Source organism: Apodemus sylvaticus, chromosome 12 (assembly GCF_947179515.1).
Source record: "Apodemus sylvaticus chromosome 12, mApoSyl1.1, whole genome shotgun sequence".
In the NCBI taxonomy this organism is placed as follows: domain Eukaryota; kingdom Metazoa; phylum Chordata; class Mammalia; order Rodentia; family Muridae; genus Apodemus; species Apodemus sylvaticus.
In genome coordinates this window covers 89,241,181-89,256,565 of record NC_067483.1, presented here as the reverse complement: position 1 = coordinate 89,256,565, position 15,385 = coordinate 89,241,181, and the positions used below count along the sequence as shown (strand labels likewise).

Here is a 15,385-nt window from a genome sequence, read left to right as displayed (position 1 = left end):
TCCCACGCATGTGTGGTAAGTACTTTACCTGCTGATCCATCCCTCAGCCTCTAGAAAGTATTTTCTAAGATGAGAACATTGTTCCAGGAAACACTAGAACGAGTGCTTATGTTACACTGGAGTCTGTGCTGGACACGCTCAACTTTTATAAGTGGGATTAATGCTCTTATAAAAGAGGCTACATCATATACATATACATATGCATATGCATATACATATATATACATCTTATACATATGTATATATACATACTCTTAAATATTCATTAACTGTCAATAAATATACTCTATACTTGAAATTGCTTTAAGCACTTTCTAGATAGACATTCTTAGATTGATGAAACACATAATTAATCCTTAATATCTGGATAGGAGAAAGACAAGTAGTTCCAAAGTTTTTCAATAATGTGGTTTGTGAATTTGCATCTTCTACTCAGGACTAGAAAATGTCAAAGGAAAATCAAAGAATGAAGGAGACAATTTAAACTCTACCATACTCAGAACCCATCAACTCTATCATTGTAGTCTCTGAGCAGGCGGCTTATAACCAGCACACACGTATTCTTCACAGCTCTGAAGTCTGGAGGATAGGTGCTGGCAGACTTGGTTAGAGACAGCTTCTTAGTTCAAAGAGTGAACCTTCCTCTTGCTGTGTGACCGCATGAAGGAAAACTTTCCCTTGAGTCCCTTTTACAAGGATTCTAACTCCATCAGTAGGGGCAGAACGCATCTCAGGTAGGGCATTGGTCCTGTTCAGTAGGGCGCACCACTCCTGGCCCTCTGGCTTCCCCAAGACCCTGTGTTCTAAATCATTAGCTCGAGGGCTAGGACTTTAATACACACACTTTGGGGAACAGGATGCAAATGTTCAGAACATAGCACTGCATGCTACGCTTCCTGTCATGCTTAATAATTTTAGAATACCTACCAGCCGGGAGTAGGGAGGTCACTACAAATAGCTAGGCACCCGGAAGACATTTCATGCGTTCACAATGAACCAGAGAGGAGAGATAGGATCTAGAAAGTCTCTGCTGAGAAGATGGGCTCTATCTGCTTGAAATATCTATCCATTATCCTACAACCTCATATAACTAGCTACACTATAAACTGTAAGTGCACTATTAAATGGCTATACCCAACCACTGTACTTTCCTTAAAATATTATTCCAAATTCCAGGAAAGTAGATGTAGCAGTAAGGGTCCTTTTCTGAGTGTGGATGGCAAAGTCTGCTGAGAAAGAGTTGCTGCAAGGCTCAGTCTGGGATGGGAGGGGGAGGCAGAGGCTCTTTCATTAGTGTGGCAGCTCCTGTGGAACAGAGCTTGGGTTATACACCCACTCTGTGCATTTGAGACGAAGCTGCTAGGATCCTGTGATTTAGCTGGCAGTGTACAGATGGCTTGGCAGTGCCACTCAGAGGCAGGAGGGTGAGTCTACTGCTTCTCATATGATTATTTCTACCATTTTAGTCCCAATTATTTATAAACCAAAAGTCTACTTAAGCTCCAGTGGTTCATGTTGGCTCAAAATTTACTTCAAATTCAAATACAAAAATTAAGTATATTGAAGTTGATAATAATACTTACCATTACTTTCTGGAGTTTTAAAGCTTTTTTCTAGTTCTCTCATAAAAATGTTGTTATCCATATCCGCTATTGTAGAGAAACCAACTTGGAAAATCTAAATTGTATAATGGATAATCAAGATGTAGCATTATGCTAACATTTTCTGTCTTTATTGTCATTACTAAGTAACTATCATTTTAACATAAGCTCTTATAATTTAGAAAAGCGTTCATAAGCCTCATGGTAAATGCAAAGCAAAAAGGTGAATCTAGTAAATAATTGTAGACAATCTAAACATTATAAAAACCCAGGATCAGAGCATTAGGTATAGAGAACAAATGTTGATAGATATAAAGGCTGGCGGATTCTGGAATACTAATAGCAAGGGACTTTAGCACTCTACTTTCACCAATATCCGATCAAAATCAGCAAAGAAACAGCACAGAGGAACTGTACCAGCTGGACCTACAGCACCATATAGCCTACCCCACAGCTACAGGCACTTGCTCATGCATGCTGGCATGAAGAACACAGCAATTGTTTTGTAAAGCCAAGGAATATACTGTATCATGTAGGAAGCTCATTGTATCGTGTAGGAAGCTAAACAGTCAGTCCTTGTTATCTAGGGGAAAGCTTTCTAAGAAGCCCCAGAAACCGCCGAATTGTAAGAATGCTTAGGTGCCCTAAGTAAAATAGTACATTATTTAGGTACTTTATATCTGGATTACTCAACCTAACACAGCTTAAAAGTTAGATATGATGATGTTAGATTGTTTGGGAAATAGTGCTAAGAAAAAGTATATACACACTTAGTACAGATACCATTTCATTTCCAAATAGTTTGGATATTTGGATCTAGATTTGGGTGGATCTACAGAGGTGAACGTATGAATACTGAGATATGATTAGATTTTCAAAATTGTTCTAAATTATATTTGTATATTAGTATATGGACTAGCAAATGTAGACTGTTATTTTTGTCTTTGCTAACCCGTTGCTTTCAAATATCACCTTTTGCTTATAGTAATAACTTTGCTTATAGTAATAACTTATAGCAATAACTTATTGCTTATAGTAATAACACTACTTATTAGTTATAAGAACAAAACCTTTCTTTTTTGGTACTTATATTCACTCTTTAACAAATTTTGCATCAAATAATTTATTCTCCCTCTTTTTTTAAACAAAGCCATCCTCGTTTAATTTGTAAAGTCCTTTAGTGATACTTAATTATCAGGTTGTTCTCTATTGTAGACCCAATTCTTTTTGCATTTCTTTCAACACAATGATCTTCAACTTCATCCTATTGTTTACTGACCACTTAAAAACTGAACAGTGTAATTTCTATTTTTTAATAACTTTTATTTTAAAACTGTTTATAAGACTTCTTTACATTAATAGGTGGCTAATTATGCATTAATAAATATGCAACTGCCTATATTAGTCAAAGGAAAATATGAAACTCCATAGTAACCTTACATTAGATAAGTCTGTGATTCCTGACATTTCAAAAGTGCTGTCTTTCTTGGCGTAATCTGCCGTGTTCATATAGACGTAGTTCCGAATTGCTGCCGACAGTAACCCATCGGTCCACTCCATTGTATTAACATTCAGCTGTCCATACAGTTCGCCAAGAGTGACACATTTTGGATTCAAAACACAAACATCAATTTTTCCTTTTTTCCCTGTAGACTGGGGGCAGGGGAAGAGAAAGCCAGTGCTGTTTTAAAAGGAATTATTTATAGTACAATTACTTACTGTTTTTACACCATAGTTGCCAATGGGTTTTGGGAGAAATCTTTCATATCAAGCAAAGCATCTCTATAAAGACAGTGATTAACAAGATGTCTCACAGAGCTCTGCTACAGAACACAGGCTCTGACTGGGGTGTGGCACGCTGGGCGCCAAGGTACCCTGAAGAGAGGCGGGGAAGCAGGGTGTGCTCTCAGTCTATCCACAAAATTGTAACCTGCTTGGGTAAGGGGCAGACATATTGCAGAAACACACAGATTCATATAATGCAAAGCAAGAAGTTATAGGTACAGATATACAAGTAGTGGGAATCTTTGGGAATTGAAGGTAATAAAAACCCAGCTGTGTATACAGAGGGACTGTGAGAATCACATGTAAGACACATGTACAAAGCTGGGTATGGTTCAAAGAATAAGACCAGAATTAACATATGCCTTTGGGGCTAAGACAGTATCAATCCACAGGAGTGGTACTTATTAATTTGTTAGGGCTTCTTTAAAAAAAAAAAAAAAGACCAGATGACTTAAACTAATTTTTTCCCATACTTCTAGAGACTAGAAGATCAAGGTGGGAGAACAGCAATTGTATTGGATTAGGGCCTTCCTTCAGTGCCTCATTCCAACTTTAACTCTATAAAAGGCTTGTCTCCAAATACAGTCCGAGGTACTGTGATTCAGGGATTCAGCACATAAGTTTTAAGAGGCTCATAGATATTCAGTATATCCTCAAGGTAACCATTAAGAAAAAAAAACTGAAAAAATACAGAAAAGAAGAAGAAGAGGGGACTTAAAGGATACACTGGGGGTGGGGTGGGAACAAACAGTAGTTAAAGAAGTACTAGACTCAGGAACAAAAAGATGTAGGCGATAGGAAATGGACTGGGGGTAGGGTATGGGGTGGGACAACCCAGCACAAATGTAAATGGATTAAATTTACTACTCAAAAGGAAGAGACTAGCACAGTGGATAAAAGGCTAAAAAGGGCTCTAAATGTATTCAGCATGCAAAAGGCTCATTTTAATGCTTATAAGAAATAATGAAAATAAGAGTTCAAGTCATTTTAAAAAGGAGGCAAACCTGTTTTCAGATAATTATTTTAAAGGTAAGAAGATGGTAAGATATGTCTTTATGTAGTGACCAAAAGATTCTTTGCATCTGTACAAATATACTTGGGGTAAAAAAAATTGTCAAAGAGGTAAAAATAGTACATATTAATGAAGGGTCAGTTTAAGAAGACATACGTCCAAGCGGAATAACAGACTCAGACTATGTAAACACTGACAGGACAAATTTACACTAGTACTTGAGACAGCAACTCACTTTCAGTAATGGAATTCCCGCATTTTCAAATAATTGTTATAGTGCTGTGCAAATCTCAATTTTTATGCTTACATTTTCACTTAGAATTGTGTACCCTATCCCATACCTTTAAAACGTTCACAAATACCAGTCTAATAACCCTATATGGTATATGTTTAACTTCTTTTTACCACACTTAGTTTGCGTGTGTGCGCTTGTGTGCGTGTGCATATGTGTGTGTGTGTGTGGGGGGGGGTGTTCCTGGGGACTGAGCTAAGACCCTCAGGTTGGTGGCAGGTCAGGCTCCTTGACTTTCTGAGTCACCCTGCAGCACATATTTGCCTTTTATTCTTGACGAGCCAGCTGTGAAGTCTTCTGTGCAGCCTTCAATCTCGACTGTTTAGTTGTGTTGCAGACAGACTTACCTCATCCCTGGCTGTAGGAAAAGCTTCCAGCCTATCATGGGAGTGTGAGTGAATTGTGGCTTTCCCACACAGTCTGCTATCCTGGTGTTCTGACTTTTTTTAATCACAAAGGAAAACAAAACGCTATCTCGTTCCTTTTGTGTAACTTGATATGATCACAGTGGTTTCTTTCTCTTGTCTTATTATGTATGTACTATGCTGATTTAATGTTGGATGGGAGTCCTGGAGTGACCCCACCTAGTCTTGCTGTATAATAGTTTACTTCTCATCAATGACAATTCCTGTTTAAGAACTCATTGAGGCCTGTTTAGAAGAGGAATTTACAGACAATGATAAGAATTAGAAAGTACAACATGAACAGTTCTGAAGATGAAATTTTATACCAAATATTCATATAAACTATGAAACTAACATTCAGATTATCATAGTATACTACCAACAGTGAAATCTTCAAATAATTGAAGTTCACATGATTTCCTGGAGTGTTTTATTTTATATTGCATGTACATAGGGACTTCCTGAGAATCTATGGACAGTTAATATTTATTTAATAGTAATAAATTTGTCAAAACACAGCATATTAAACCAATCAGAGAAAAGACAAAGACTAACAATTATTTTAGTTTTAAATTTTAATTTTGTTTTATGTGCATGGGTGTTGTGCCTGTGTATTGCATGCGTGCTTGTGCTATAGAAGAGGGTGCTAGATCCTGTGGAACAGTAGATATACACAGTAGTGAGCTGCCTTGTGGGTGCTAGGATGGAGCACAGGTCCTTTGGAAGAGCAGTCAGTGCTCTTAACTGCTGAACCATCTCTCCAGTCCCTTCCCAACCTCTAACAATCATTATATAGGTTCCAATCATCAAAAATGCAAAGCTTCGGGGAATAGAAACTTCAAAATGTGATGAAAATTTTTCTAGAAAAAATTTTTACAAAAAAAGAATAAATACTAGGGATAAAGATAACATCATATTGAAATATTAAATGGATCTCAGGTAAAATGAGGAATAAGAACTATAGTTGACACTATCTTAGAGGGTTTTAATTAATTTAATAACAATAAAATCATATAAATATTAGAAAAGAGGTCTAATTATTTTCACTTGAAGGTGATTGAATTAATACTCAGGAAGCAATTGGAACTTAATAATCAACTCATAAAGTAGCCAAATATAAAATATACAATCAACAATTACATTTTACACCCCTCATCACAAGTTTGATGTCTAAATTTCAAAATTCTCACTTACTACAAAACTTTTAGCCATAACTTGAATAAGTAGTTAACAGAAAGAATGTAAACATATACTGAAACATATACTGTGCACAGACGGAAAGTATCTTATTTAGTAGATATCCACCTTTGAGTCGGACTGCCTTTCTTTAACAGGTAGGGAAGAAGCGGCCGGCAACGTTACCAATGCTTTCTCTAAAATCTTCCTGACTGTCGTCTTCCCGCCGCCTGTTGGGCCCACTAGAATCACGCCAACACAAGCCTTAAACGAAAGGCACAGATTAGCATACCCAGCAACTGCTTAAAGCTCTCTACATAGACACCCGTGCTTGTGCCGTCCTCTCTCTCTTCATGACTCTTCAAGCCACTGTTGGCTGCCCTCTGTTTCTACTGTACAGGCTAAGGCTGATCGGAGGACATCTCCTTACCAAAGAAACCCTTTTAATTCCAGGTGCTGTGTACTTCCTGTTGCTGTCCCACAGCGCTCTGGCGGCTTTCTGAACTACTGACCCATGTAACAATAATTTTCCTCTTCCTTTTTTTTTTCTTTTTCTTTCCATGATAGACTTCCCTTGGTCGTTCTTTTTGCTCCCTCTCCTTTGCTTTGCCTGTAGTCTGTCAGCTTGGTTATAAGTGTGACCCAGCTTCTCAGTTCTCTCCAATGACTGTATTCTCTCTGTCTCTGCTTCCAAACCGAGGTCTCCAAAGTGTCTCAACTCAAAATAACCTTACCTTTCTTTCCAAACTTAAGGCTATTGCATGCACCAATTGCTCAAAGCAGACTACTGATCTTTTCTCATTCATAGCTTACAAGACATTTTCTTGGTTTTAGCTCTGATATTTGGGGGAGGAGCTCCTATGATGCACTTAAGGGTCTTATAAGCGGAGGAAATGACAGGAGGGGTAGTCTGTGGTAAAATGCTCGCCTAGAATCCTCAGTACCATACAAACACGGGAAAAAACAGAAGAGGAAGAGGAGGGAGAAAGTGGAGAAGAGAAGGAAGGGGAAGAAAGGAAAAGGAGGAAGGAGGAAGATGAGACAGAGGAAGAGGATGAGGAGGGAGGAGGGAGGAAGAGGAGGAGGAGGAGGAACACAAGGATTAAATCACTCATGTGCCCATGTACTCTAGCGCTCACTGGTCAATCATGGGTCAGACGACTGGCATCTTCTGACGCACAGTAAACAGACGAAGCCGGATTAACCATCCATCCATTCCAAAGAGCAGCGAGTGTGTTAGCACTGACTGAGACCAATACTAGGCACTGCCGCCTTTGCCAGTCCTCACCGTGAACTTGACACAGTTCACATTTAAGAAAGATTACAGCTGTAAAAATCAATCAATCAAACAACCCTTCCCCTAAAATGAACAAAAGACCTCCCTTTTCAAGTGAACAAACCTGTGCACCTTCAGGAATGATCTTGCCTCCTAAAAACACCTAGCTTTCCCTGAGAGTGACTCACTGACCCCTACTTACAGGGTAGTGTAAAAACCTGTGCACACCTGGATTAATGCTTCAAAGATTAAGCAGGGGGGTCAATTCAGACACTTGGAGGGATCCCGCCTGCTGCTCTAAGTGGACTCGGGTGGGCTGTGGGATTTGTGTACTGTTTGGACCTAGAACATTAGGTAGAGTATTCATGACTGGGGCTGACGCTCAGGTCAGACTTGCCCCACTGCTCAGTGCTCTCATGACGGATGTCTAAAGTCCCATACAAGGTAAAATGAATCTATTTGGGTTATGGGTCCTGTCAGCAAGATTAATTAGTGGTCAATATAGTATTGTACTCTTGGGGGCATTTACCAGAAGCTAAGACAGCATGTACATGAGAGGTGTGTGTTCTTCTGGAAAGTTCTTTATGGGTTATTGATATTCCCACATGCTGTCAGAGAGGAGCCATTGCCAGCTTATGTTTTCAAAGATGTAAGGCAGATTTGGGAGGATTCTGGGAATTGACTGTAGGGTCTCACGTATGCTAAACACTCAGTCTACCACTGAGCTACAATCCAGTTTACCACAACTTTGGTACTCAGAATGTATATTTTAAAAGTCTCCCTCAGAAACAAAAGGTTGGGTATTTTTGATGTCGGTATTCTTTTAGGACCAGGGGCTGGGTACACCACCTTGAGGCTTGCATCACACATTGCCCACATCCTGCGGTTACCCAGTCCCCATGTTGCTCTGCAATTGTGTCTTAGGGAGGAACAAACGCCATTAGTCTGGTTCCTGCTGCCATTGTAACAAATGGTTCTTTGCCTCTGACCTCAGAATCTAGCTCCTCTGCCAATATCAACTTGGGACATGTTAACTCCATGAGCCACAGTGATATTAAAAACAGTGTGGTTCAGACATAGAGATGGAGAAAGGGACTCTGATGAACTAGGTCAATCTTGTGCAAACTTCATGTGCTGTGTAAGCAGTAGGCCAGTGAAGAAAAGCCATGGGAAAACTGACTATCCTTTTGGAAAAAAAAGTATGCTACTTTAAAAAAGAAACTCCAGACAACTGAAAAAAATGAAAAATGCAATATTTAAAATATTTAATTTTTTTGAGAAAATTCACAAAGTATCTTTACAAAGATAGCTGAAAAGATGTTTTTAAAGCTAGGTACAAAAAGCTCAAACTATAAAAGAATAGAGCTTACTGAATTAAAATTATCTTTAATACAGCTTGAATAGTGCAATACTTCCAAAACTCTGAGGCTTAGAGAATTTACCCATAATGTACACAGCTGCTAAATCCTTATGGTGCAAAATACATAGTAGAAAAAAAACCACACATATATTTTCTAAGAAAAAGATACACAACCACATGAAAAATGAGTATATTCTATAATCTGTTAATTCACATGAAACTCAAATGGCTCCAAGTATTTAAAGAGACACAGCCCCTTGCAAGGACCCAGGGGTATGCACATTCTAGTGAAACTACACAACAGCACATTCTAGTGAAACTACACAACCGGCATTCATAGCCAGGCAGGACAGGAAGTTTCAAGATGGGGTAGCGACAGGATACAGGTTATTTTAGACTACATTTGCAGGGCTCTGACAAGTATATATTATCAAATAAAAGTAAAAATATCAATTCAATGTCTAACTAAAGTAAAAATATCAATTCAATGTCTAACTAAGGGGACATGCAAAGTCTAGGAAAACCCTTACTGTGCTGCTGTGTCATAACTGCTCTCTCCTGTTCTTCCTGTGTTCTCAAATTTGATCTCACGGCCTGAAACTTAAATAAAGAACCTGCTGCCGAGCCGTCCCGCGCTCACCTGAAGCTGTTGATAAAATTGTATGATCTTCTCTTTCTGTGATGGCCAGTGTTGAAAGCCTAAATGTTCTGTTGCAATAGATATTGCTTTCTGAAAGGATATAAATATATTAAAGTACATTACAACCCAAGTATCTATCATTTACATAGCCATCCATTTATTTACCTACTGTAGTGTAGGACCATGAAAGACGGCCTACTTCCTGGTCGTCGAGCCCAGGCTGGAAATCACGGTGATACTGAAGGACGGCGGGTTCCCGGACACCAGGCCTGGCACAAAGCCCTCCATAGATCTGTGGCCATCAGTCACATAAGGACAATACCCCAAGCTCCTCCACAGGTAGAGGACTTGACCTGTGGTCACATCATGGTCACGTAGCCTCAAGACAGATCTCCATTTTAATGAGGTACCAAAAGACCTTATTGGCTTAGCCAATAAACTCCCCTTCCCAGACACTCCTCCGTGCAAAAAGTATTTAACCTCAGGCCCACCCTGAGAACTAGGGTGTGGTTTTACTCACCCACTTCTGGCTTGACAATAAATGCCTTAAAACCATGGAGTTTCTCTTTTTGTTGAGATCCACTGTGGGTTGCCATAGAGAAGGCCTTCGCCTATAGAGCCAACAAGGCCTCTCTGTGCTCCCACCCATGACCACCAAGCCAAGCCAGCCTGCCAACAAACCAAGGACTCTATGCCCGTGGGATCCAGCCAGAGTGCCCCGCTTTCCCCTTTGGCCAGAGCTAGATCCAGCCCGAAGGCCCCCATTCTGTTCTCAGCTCTTCCACAGCATCCAGCAGCGATGGGTCTGGGTGCCCCAAAACCTGAGAACCAGAAGGTCCCAGCCTCCTTGAGGAGATCTCTGAGCCAGCTCCGGCTGTCCCTGGGACCTCAGACTGTGCTCCCCAGCCCCCAGCTGGTGTCCTGTGGCTTCCCATAGCCTGACACCCGCCCCGCACCAGCATGGAATAAACACAATCAAAACTTCCCTTGTCCCACCTCCCTGAGTGAACGTAGGACCCCCTTAACCCTACATTGCAGTCTTGGGGATAGAACCCAGGACTACTAGCTTAATGTAAGAACTAGCTTAATGGTCTACTGCTGTGCCACACACTTAGCCCAAACCCTTAAATTGCCATTCTTTAGAACCTCTTAGCTATTTATTAATTATTGTAGTTTACAAGAGTCTCTATTTTTTTTTAACTTCATCAATTTCTGTCTTTGAGTTTAAGAAAAACCACCATTTTTCTTACCCGAAATGTGTAACACAAAGAAAATTTTATCTTCATTGACCTTTGGTAGCAAATTCATAAATCCTCCCCTCAAACTAAGAATCCTCACTTTCATATTTATTAATACACAAAATCATATGCACAAACAACAAAAGTGGGTCTGGAATGTTTACATGTTTACATGTAAACTTGTTTACATGTTTACAATTTGTTTACATGTTGGTGTGTATATTGTTAACAAGAATAATTAAAGAGGCTGTCAGCCTAAGAGGAGTGGGGTGGGACAGAGGAGGTGCTGGAGGGGAGAAGGGATGGGGAAATGCTGACATGCTTACATTGTCATTAAAATTATATCTTACAGAGTAGCTACAAAGATTCATTCACCCTGCATTCAAATGAAATATAAAAGGGCTTTGCATCTCTGTGATTTTAATCACCACTACAGGAGGTTTTGATTTTGTAACGATTAATGTTTCAATGAGAATGTCCTAAGTTAATAAATAAAATTGATTAGATTGTAAAGTATGATGTACTTCCTTAAAATATCTAAAATAGAAAAAAAAAAAACCAAACCCAAGAACAACAAAACAAAACAAAAACAAAAAGTCTGAGGTCAGCATGTTCCCCTCTGGAGGAGGGTTTATCTGCAGGTGCAGACAATTGGTAACTTGTCTGCCAGTCACTCCTCACTTCTTGCATGTCTATAATAAGAAAGAACACAGCAGACAAAGGAGACATTGCGCAGGACTCCACAGAAGAGAAAGGCAGATCTTAGGCAAGACCAAGAGAGGCAACCACTGAGTGTTTAAAAGAACCTCACAAACAGGGCTGGATGAGATGACCACACCTAAGACTCCCACCCTCGAGCAGTTGGATCTTTAGGAAGCTGATCTGGGTTTGAGAAAAGTCAGACAGACAGAATCAGACTCAACGGGCTGCACAGTGAGTCTCACAGTTACAATCATTCAGAGATGTCTGGACAGCTCAGCTTTCTGGCGACATATCATAACAGAGATCTCACTTTAGATTGCTTCTAAATAAAGCTATAATCTTGCTTCAAGTTATTCAGGACTATTATGTGATATTCCTCAGAGGGAGTTAAAAAAGAAACGGGGGAAGAGAGGAAGAGTGAGAGAAGAAAATGTAAAAGTGGAGTTCAAAAGATAAAAGGAATAGTTTGATTTATATCAGATAAAACAGATTTTGAGTCAAAAGCTAGAAAAGCCACCCAAAAGAGTAGTCATGTATGATAAAAGGCCAATTTAGCGAAGTCGCACAATAGTCAGAAAGGTATTTGTACTATTTCTGTCCTTAAAGCTGTAGGGTAAATACTGATTGGCTTCAAGGGAGAGGTACTCTCCAACACAGCAACTGTAGGGAACTGTAAACACATGCCACATTCAGCAATATGCACAATACCCAATGCAAAAGAAATGTCAGAGTTAACCCCCACCATGAACCAAAAGTCCCAGCAGATATCCAAAGATCACAACAACAGCTGCGAATGCATGTTCTCCTTAACAGCACATGGAAAGCTATCCATACACATCTTATAGCTGGCCACAAAACAGGCATCAACAAATTGAAACAAAAGACATGGAAACCACACCAAGTATCATTTTGACCACAACAGCATAAAATTAGAAAGCAGCAACAAGAGACACGTTGGATACTAGACAAATACTAGAAATAAAACAACAGACTCCAGAGGAACCCAGAGGTTGTATGCATGCAAGAGTCATTATATGTGTATGTGTGCATGTATGTGTCCATGTTTCTCTGTATGTATCTCTGTGTGTGTTATGTCTGTGCATGTGCATGCATGTGTATGTGTGTCTGTGTCTCTGTGCATGTGCATGCATGTATATGTGTCTGTGTCTGTGTCTCTGTGCATGTGCATGCATGTGTATGTGTATATGTCTGTCTCTGTGCATGTTCATGTACATGCATGTGTATGTGTCTGTGTCTCTATGAATGTGCATGCATGTGTATGTGCATGTGTCTCTGTGCATGTGCATGTGTCTCTGTGCATGTGCATGCATATGTATGTGTCTGTGTTTCTGTCTCTGTGCATGTGCATGTGTTTCTGTGCATGCATGTGTATGTGTGTCTCTGTGCATGTGCATGCACATGTATGTGCAAGTGTATGTATATGTGACTGTGTCTCTATGCATGTGCGTGCATGTGTATGTGTATGTGTCCCTGTTCATGTATGTATGCGTCTGTGTCTCCGTCTGTGTCTCTGTGCATGTGTATGTGTCTGTGTCTCTGTGTATGTGCATCCATGCATATGTGTATATGCATGTATATGAGTGTAAGTCAGACAATAACTTTGAGGAGTCAGTTCTCTCCTTTCACTGGCAGGCAGGACATGGGATCAAACTCAAGTTGTTCTGCTTAACTGCAAGCACCTCACCTGCTCAATCATCTTGGTAGCCCAGAAATTATAAAATTTATCTAGACAAATGATAACAGCAACATGGTATGTCCAAAACTATGTAATTAGAGTGAAAGCACAATGTAGAGAAGTTTATAGGAATAACCACCCACTGCCAAAATCAGAGACTTCAGGGGCTGGAGGGGCATCTCAGTGGTTAGGAGCACTTGCTGCTCTTGCAGAAGACCTGGGTTTGATTCCCAGCACACACATGGTTGCTCACGATGGTCTGTAATCCCAGTTCCAGGGGATCTTACATCCTCTTCTGGCCACTGCAGACATCAGGCATCACATGGTTCATAGAAATACATGTGGGCAAAATACCCCAACATATAAAAATAAATAATTTAAAGAGAAGATTTTAAATAAATAATAGTGTTACTTAAGGAATTAAAGGAAAAAAAACAAACAAAAACCAAGCACAACTGGAATTCCAAGATAGTGGTAAGAAAAAAACTATTAAATAAATGCAGAAATAAGTAAAGATAAAGATAAAAAATACAAATGCTAGACAACATGAGTTTTAACTCAGTACATGGACAGGAGTACATGTGTGATGGTGTGCATGTGTTCACATGTGCAGCTCTTATGGACAGCAGGAGAGATCTGCTATTGGCCAGAGCTCACTCAGTAGGCTCTTCTGCCTGACCAGGGAGTCTCAGGGCCTTCTCCTTCTACCTCTCCAGCGATGGGTTTTAAATGTGGGCCACCAGGCCCAGATTTCTATGTGACTGAGAAACAGCAAACTCAGATCTTCAGACTGACAAGGCAAGCGCTTTATCAATTGAGCTATAAAGTAAAATGACAACAAAACTTTAGCTAGATTAAGAAATGAGAAAACTTATATAAATAAAAATAGAGACCGAAACGGGGACATTATGATAGATACAACCATAAAAAGGACCATTAGATAAAATTATAAGCAACTGCACGCCAACAAGAAAAACAGAAGTGGACAAATTTCTAAACATATACAACTTACCACAACTGAGTAAGGAAAAATTAGATGCCCAAGGAAACCCATAAAAATAAGGGATGAGATTGAATCAATAATAAAATGTTTTCCATTAAAGCAAAGCCAGGACCAGATGGTTCACTGCTGACGTCTATCAAGCGTTTAAAGAATTAACACTAATTCTTTTCAAATGCTTCTCTTAAAATTGTGACAGGAAAGAACTCTTCCAAATTCCTCGTTTGGGACTGGTAATATATTGATATTTAAACCATTTTGACAAAGGAAAAAGAAAGATCATTATGCTTGAAGAATATGGCTGCAAAGGCCCTGAATAAATACTAGATGATACCCAGCAGCATCTTCAAAAGATGTTCCACTGGGACCTGTTGTGATTCACACTGAACATGTAGGATGCTACACAAGCCGTGAGTGTCCTCACAGGGACAGAACAAGGGACCAAACCCTGACAAACAGGGGGAAAGCATTTGCTTGGAGGAAATTCTAGTCTTACAAACATTCACTCTTAAAAAACTAAATGAACTGAAAAATAAAACTTACTCAAGAACGATGGAGGCCGCAGAAGAAGACAGAAAAATATTTCAAACTTTAAAAGACATAGCGAGGCATTTGGAAGCAGAAGGTGTATTAAATCAAAGGCTGGTTTATCAAGGAAGCAATGTGCTACATCAGACGGCTAGGTGGTCTAAGGAAAAAAGCTTACTGCAGGAAAATAGGTGCCAGGAACAGTCTCAAAAACATGAACCTGAAAGAATCAACTCCACACTAATCCATTCCAAAACAGGAGTGAAATGCAAGTGTTTATGGAGTTGAACAATGCTGCTCCTAGGAGACCCACAGTGATTAAGACACACTTATCTTCAGGCCATAAGAGAACAATTATAATAATATATCTACTTTGAATGGTTTTCAAGAGAAATTCTTGCGATCCTTCCTGCCTTATCTAGGGTCATGTTTGCCACATGCTTCATAGGTGTTAGAACATAGTATGTAACCTGTGAATATTTCCTCAAGTTGACTATATGTCCTACTGATGTATTAAAAAGCAGCTATTCTAAAGCTGCCTATATTGAACTTCCTGAAATAACTAAGAAAAAAACAAAACAAAACACCTCTCAAGTCAGGTCAGAGTCTGGAAGGCTGGGAGACAGGGAGCAGCAGAGGCAGAAAGAGCCCCCGGGGACATCAGGAGCAGGTAGG

The 15,385-nt window shown here is 39.6% G+C and overlaps 1 protein-coding gene across 1 annotated transcript in view; it reads right to left on the bottom strand.

Annotated features, from left to right (window-relative positions):
- The window catches only part of Dnah14 (dynein axonemal heavy chain 14), a 208,245-nt gene that overhangs the window by 119,412 nt on the left and 73,448 nt on the right, over positions 1 to 15,385 (bottom strand). Inside the window, exons 35-38 of the mRNA XM_052201306.1 lie at positions 9,547 to 9,636; positions 6,400 to 6,534; positions 3,042 to 3,254; positions 1,584 to 1,677 (exon numbers count right to left, since the gene is read on the bottom strand). Coding sequence (XP_052057266.1) covers positions 1,584 to 1,677; positions 3,042 to 3,254; positions 6,400 to 6,534; positions 9,547 to 9,636 — 532 coding nt within the window. The remainder of the gene's footprint in view (positions 1 to 1,583; positions 1,678 to 3,041; positions 3,255 to 6,399; positions 6,535 to 9,546; positions 9,637 to 15,385) is intronic.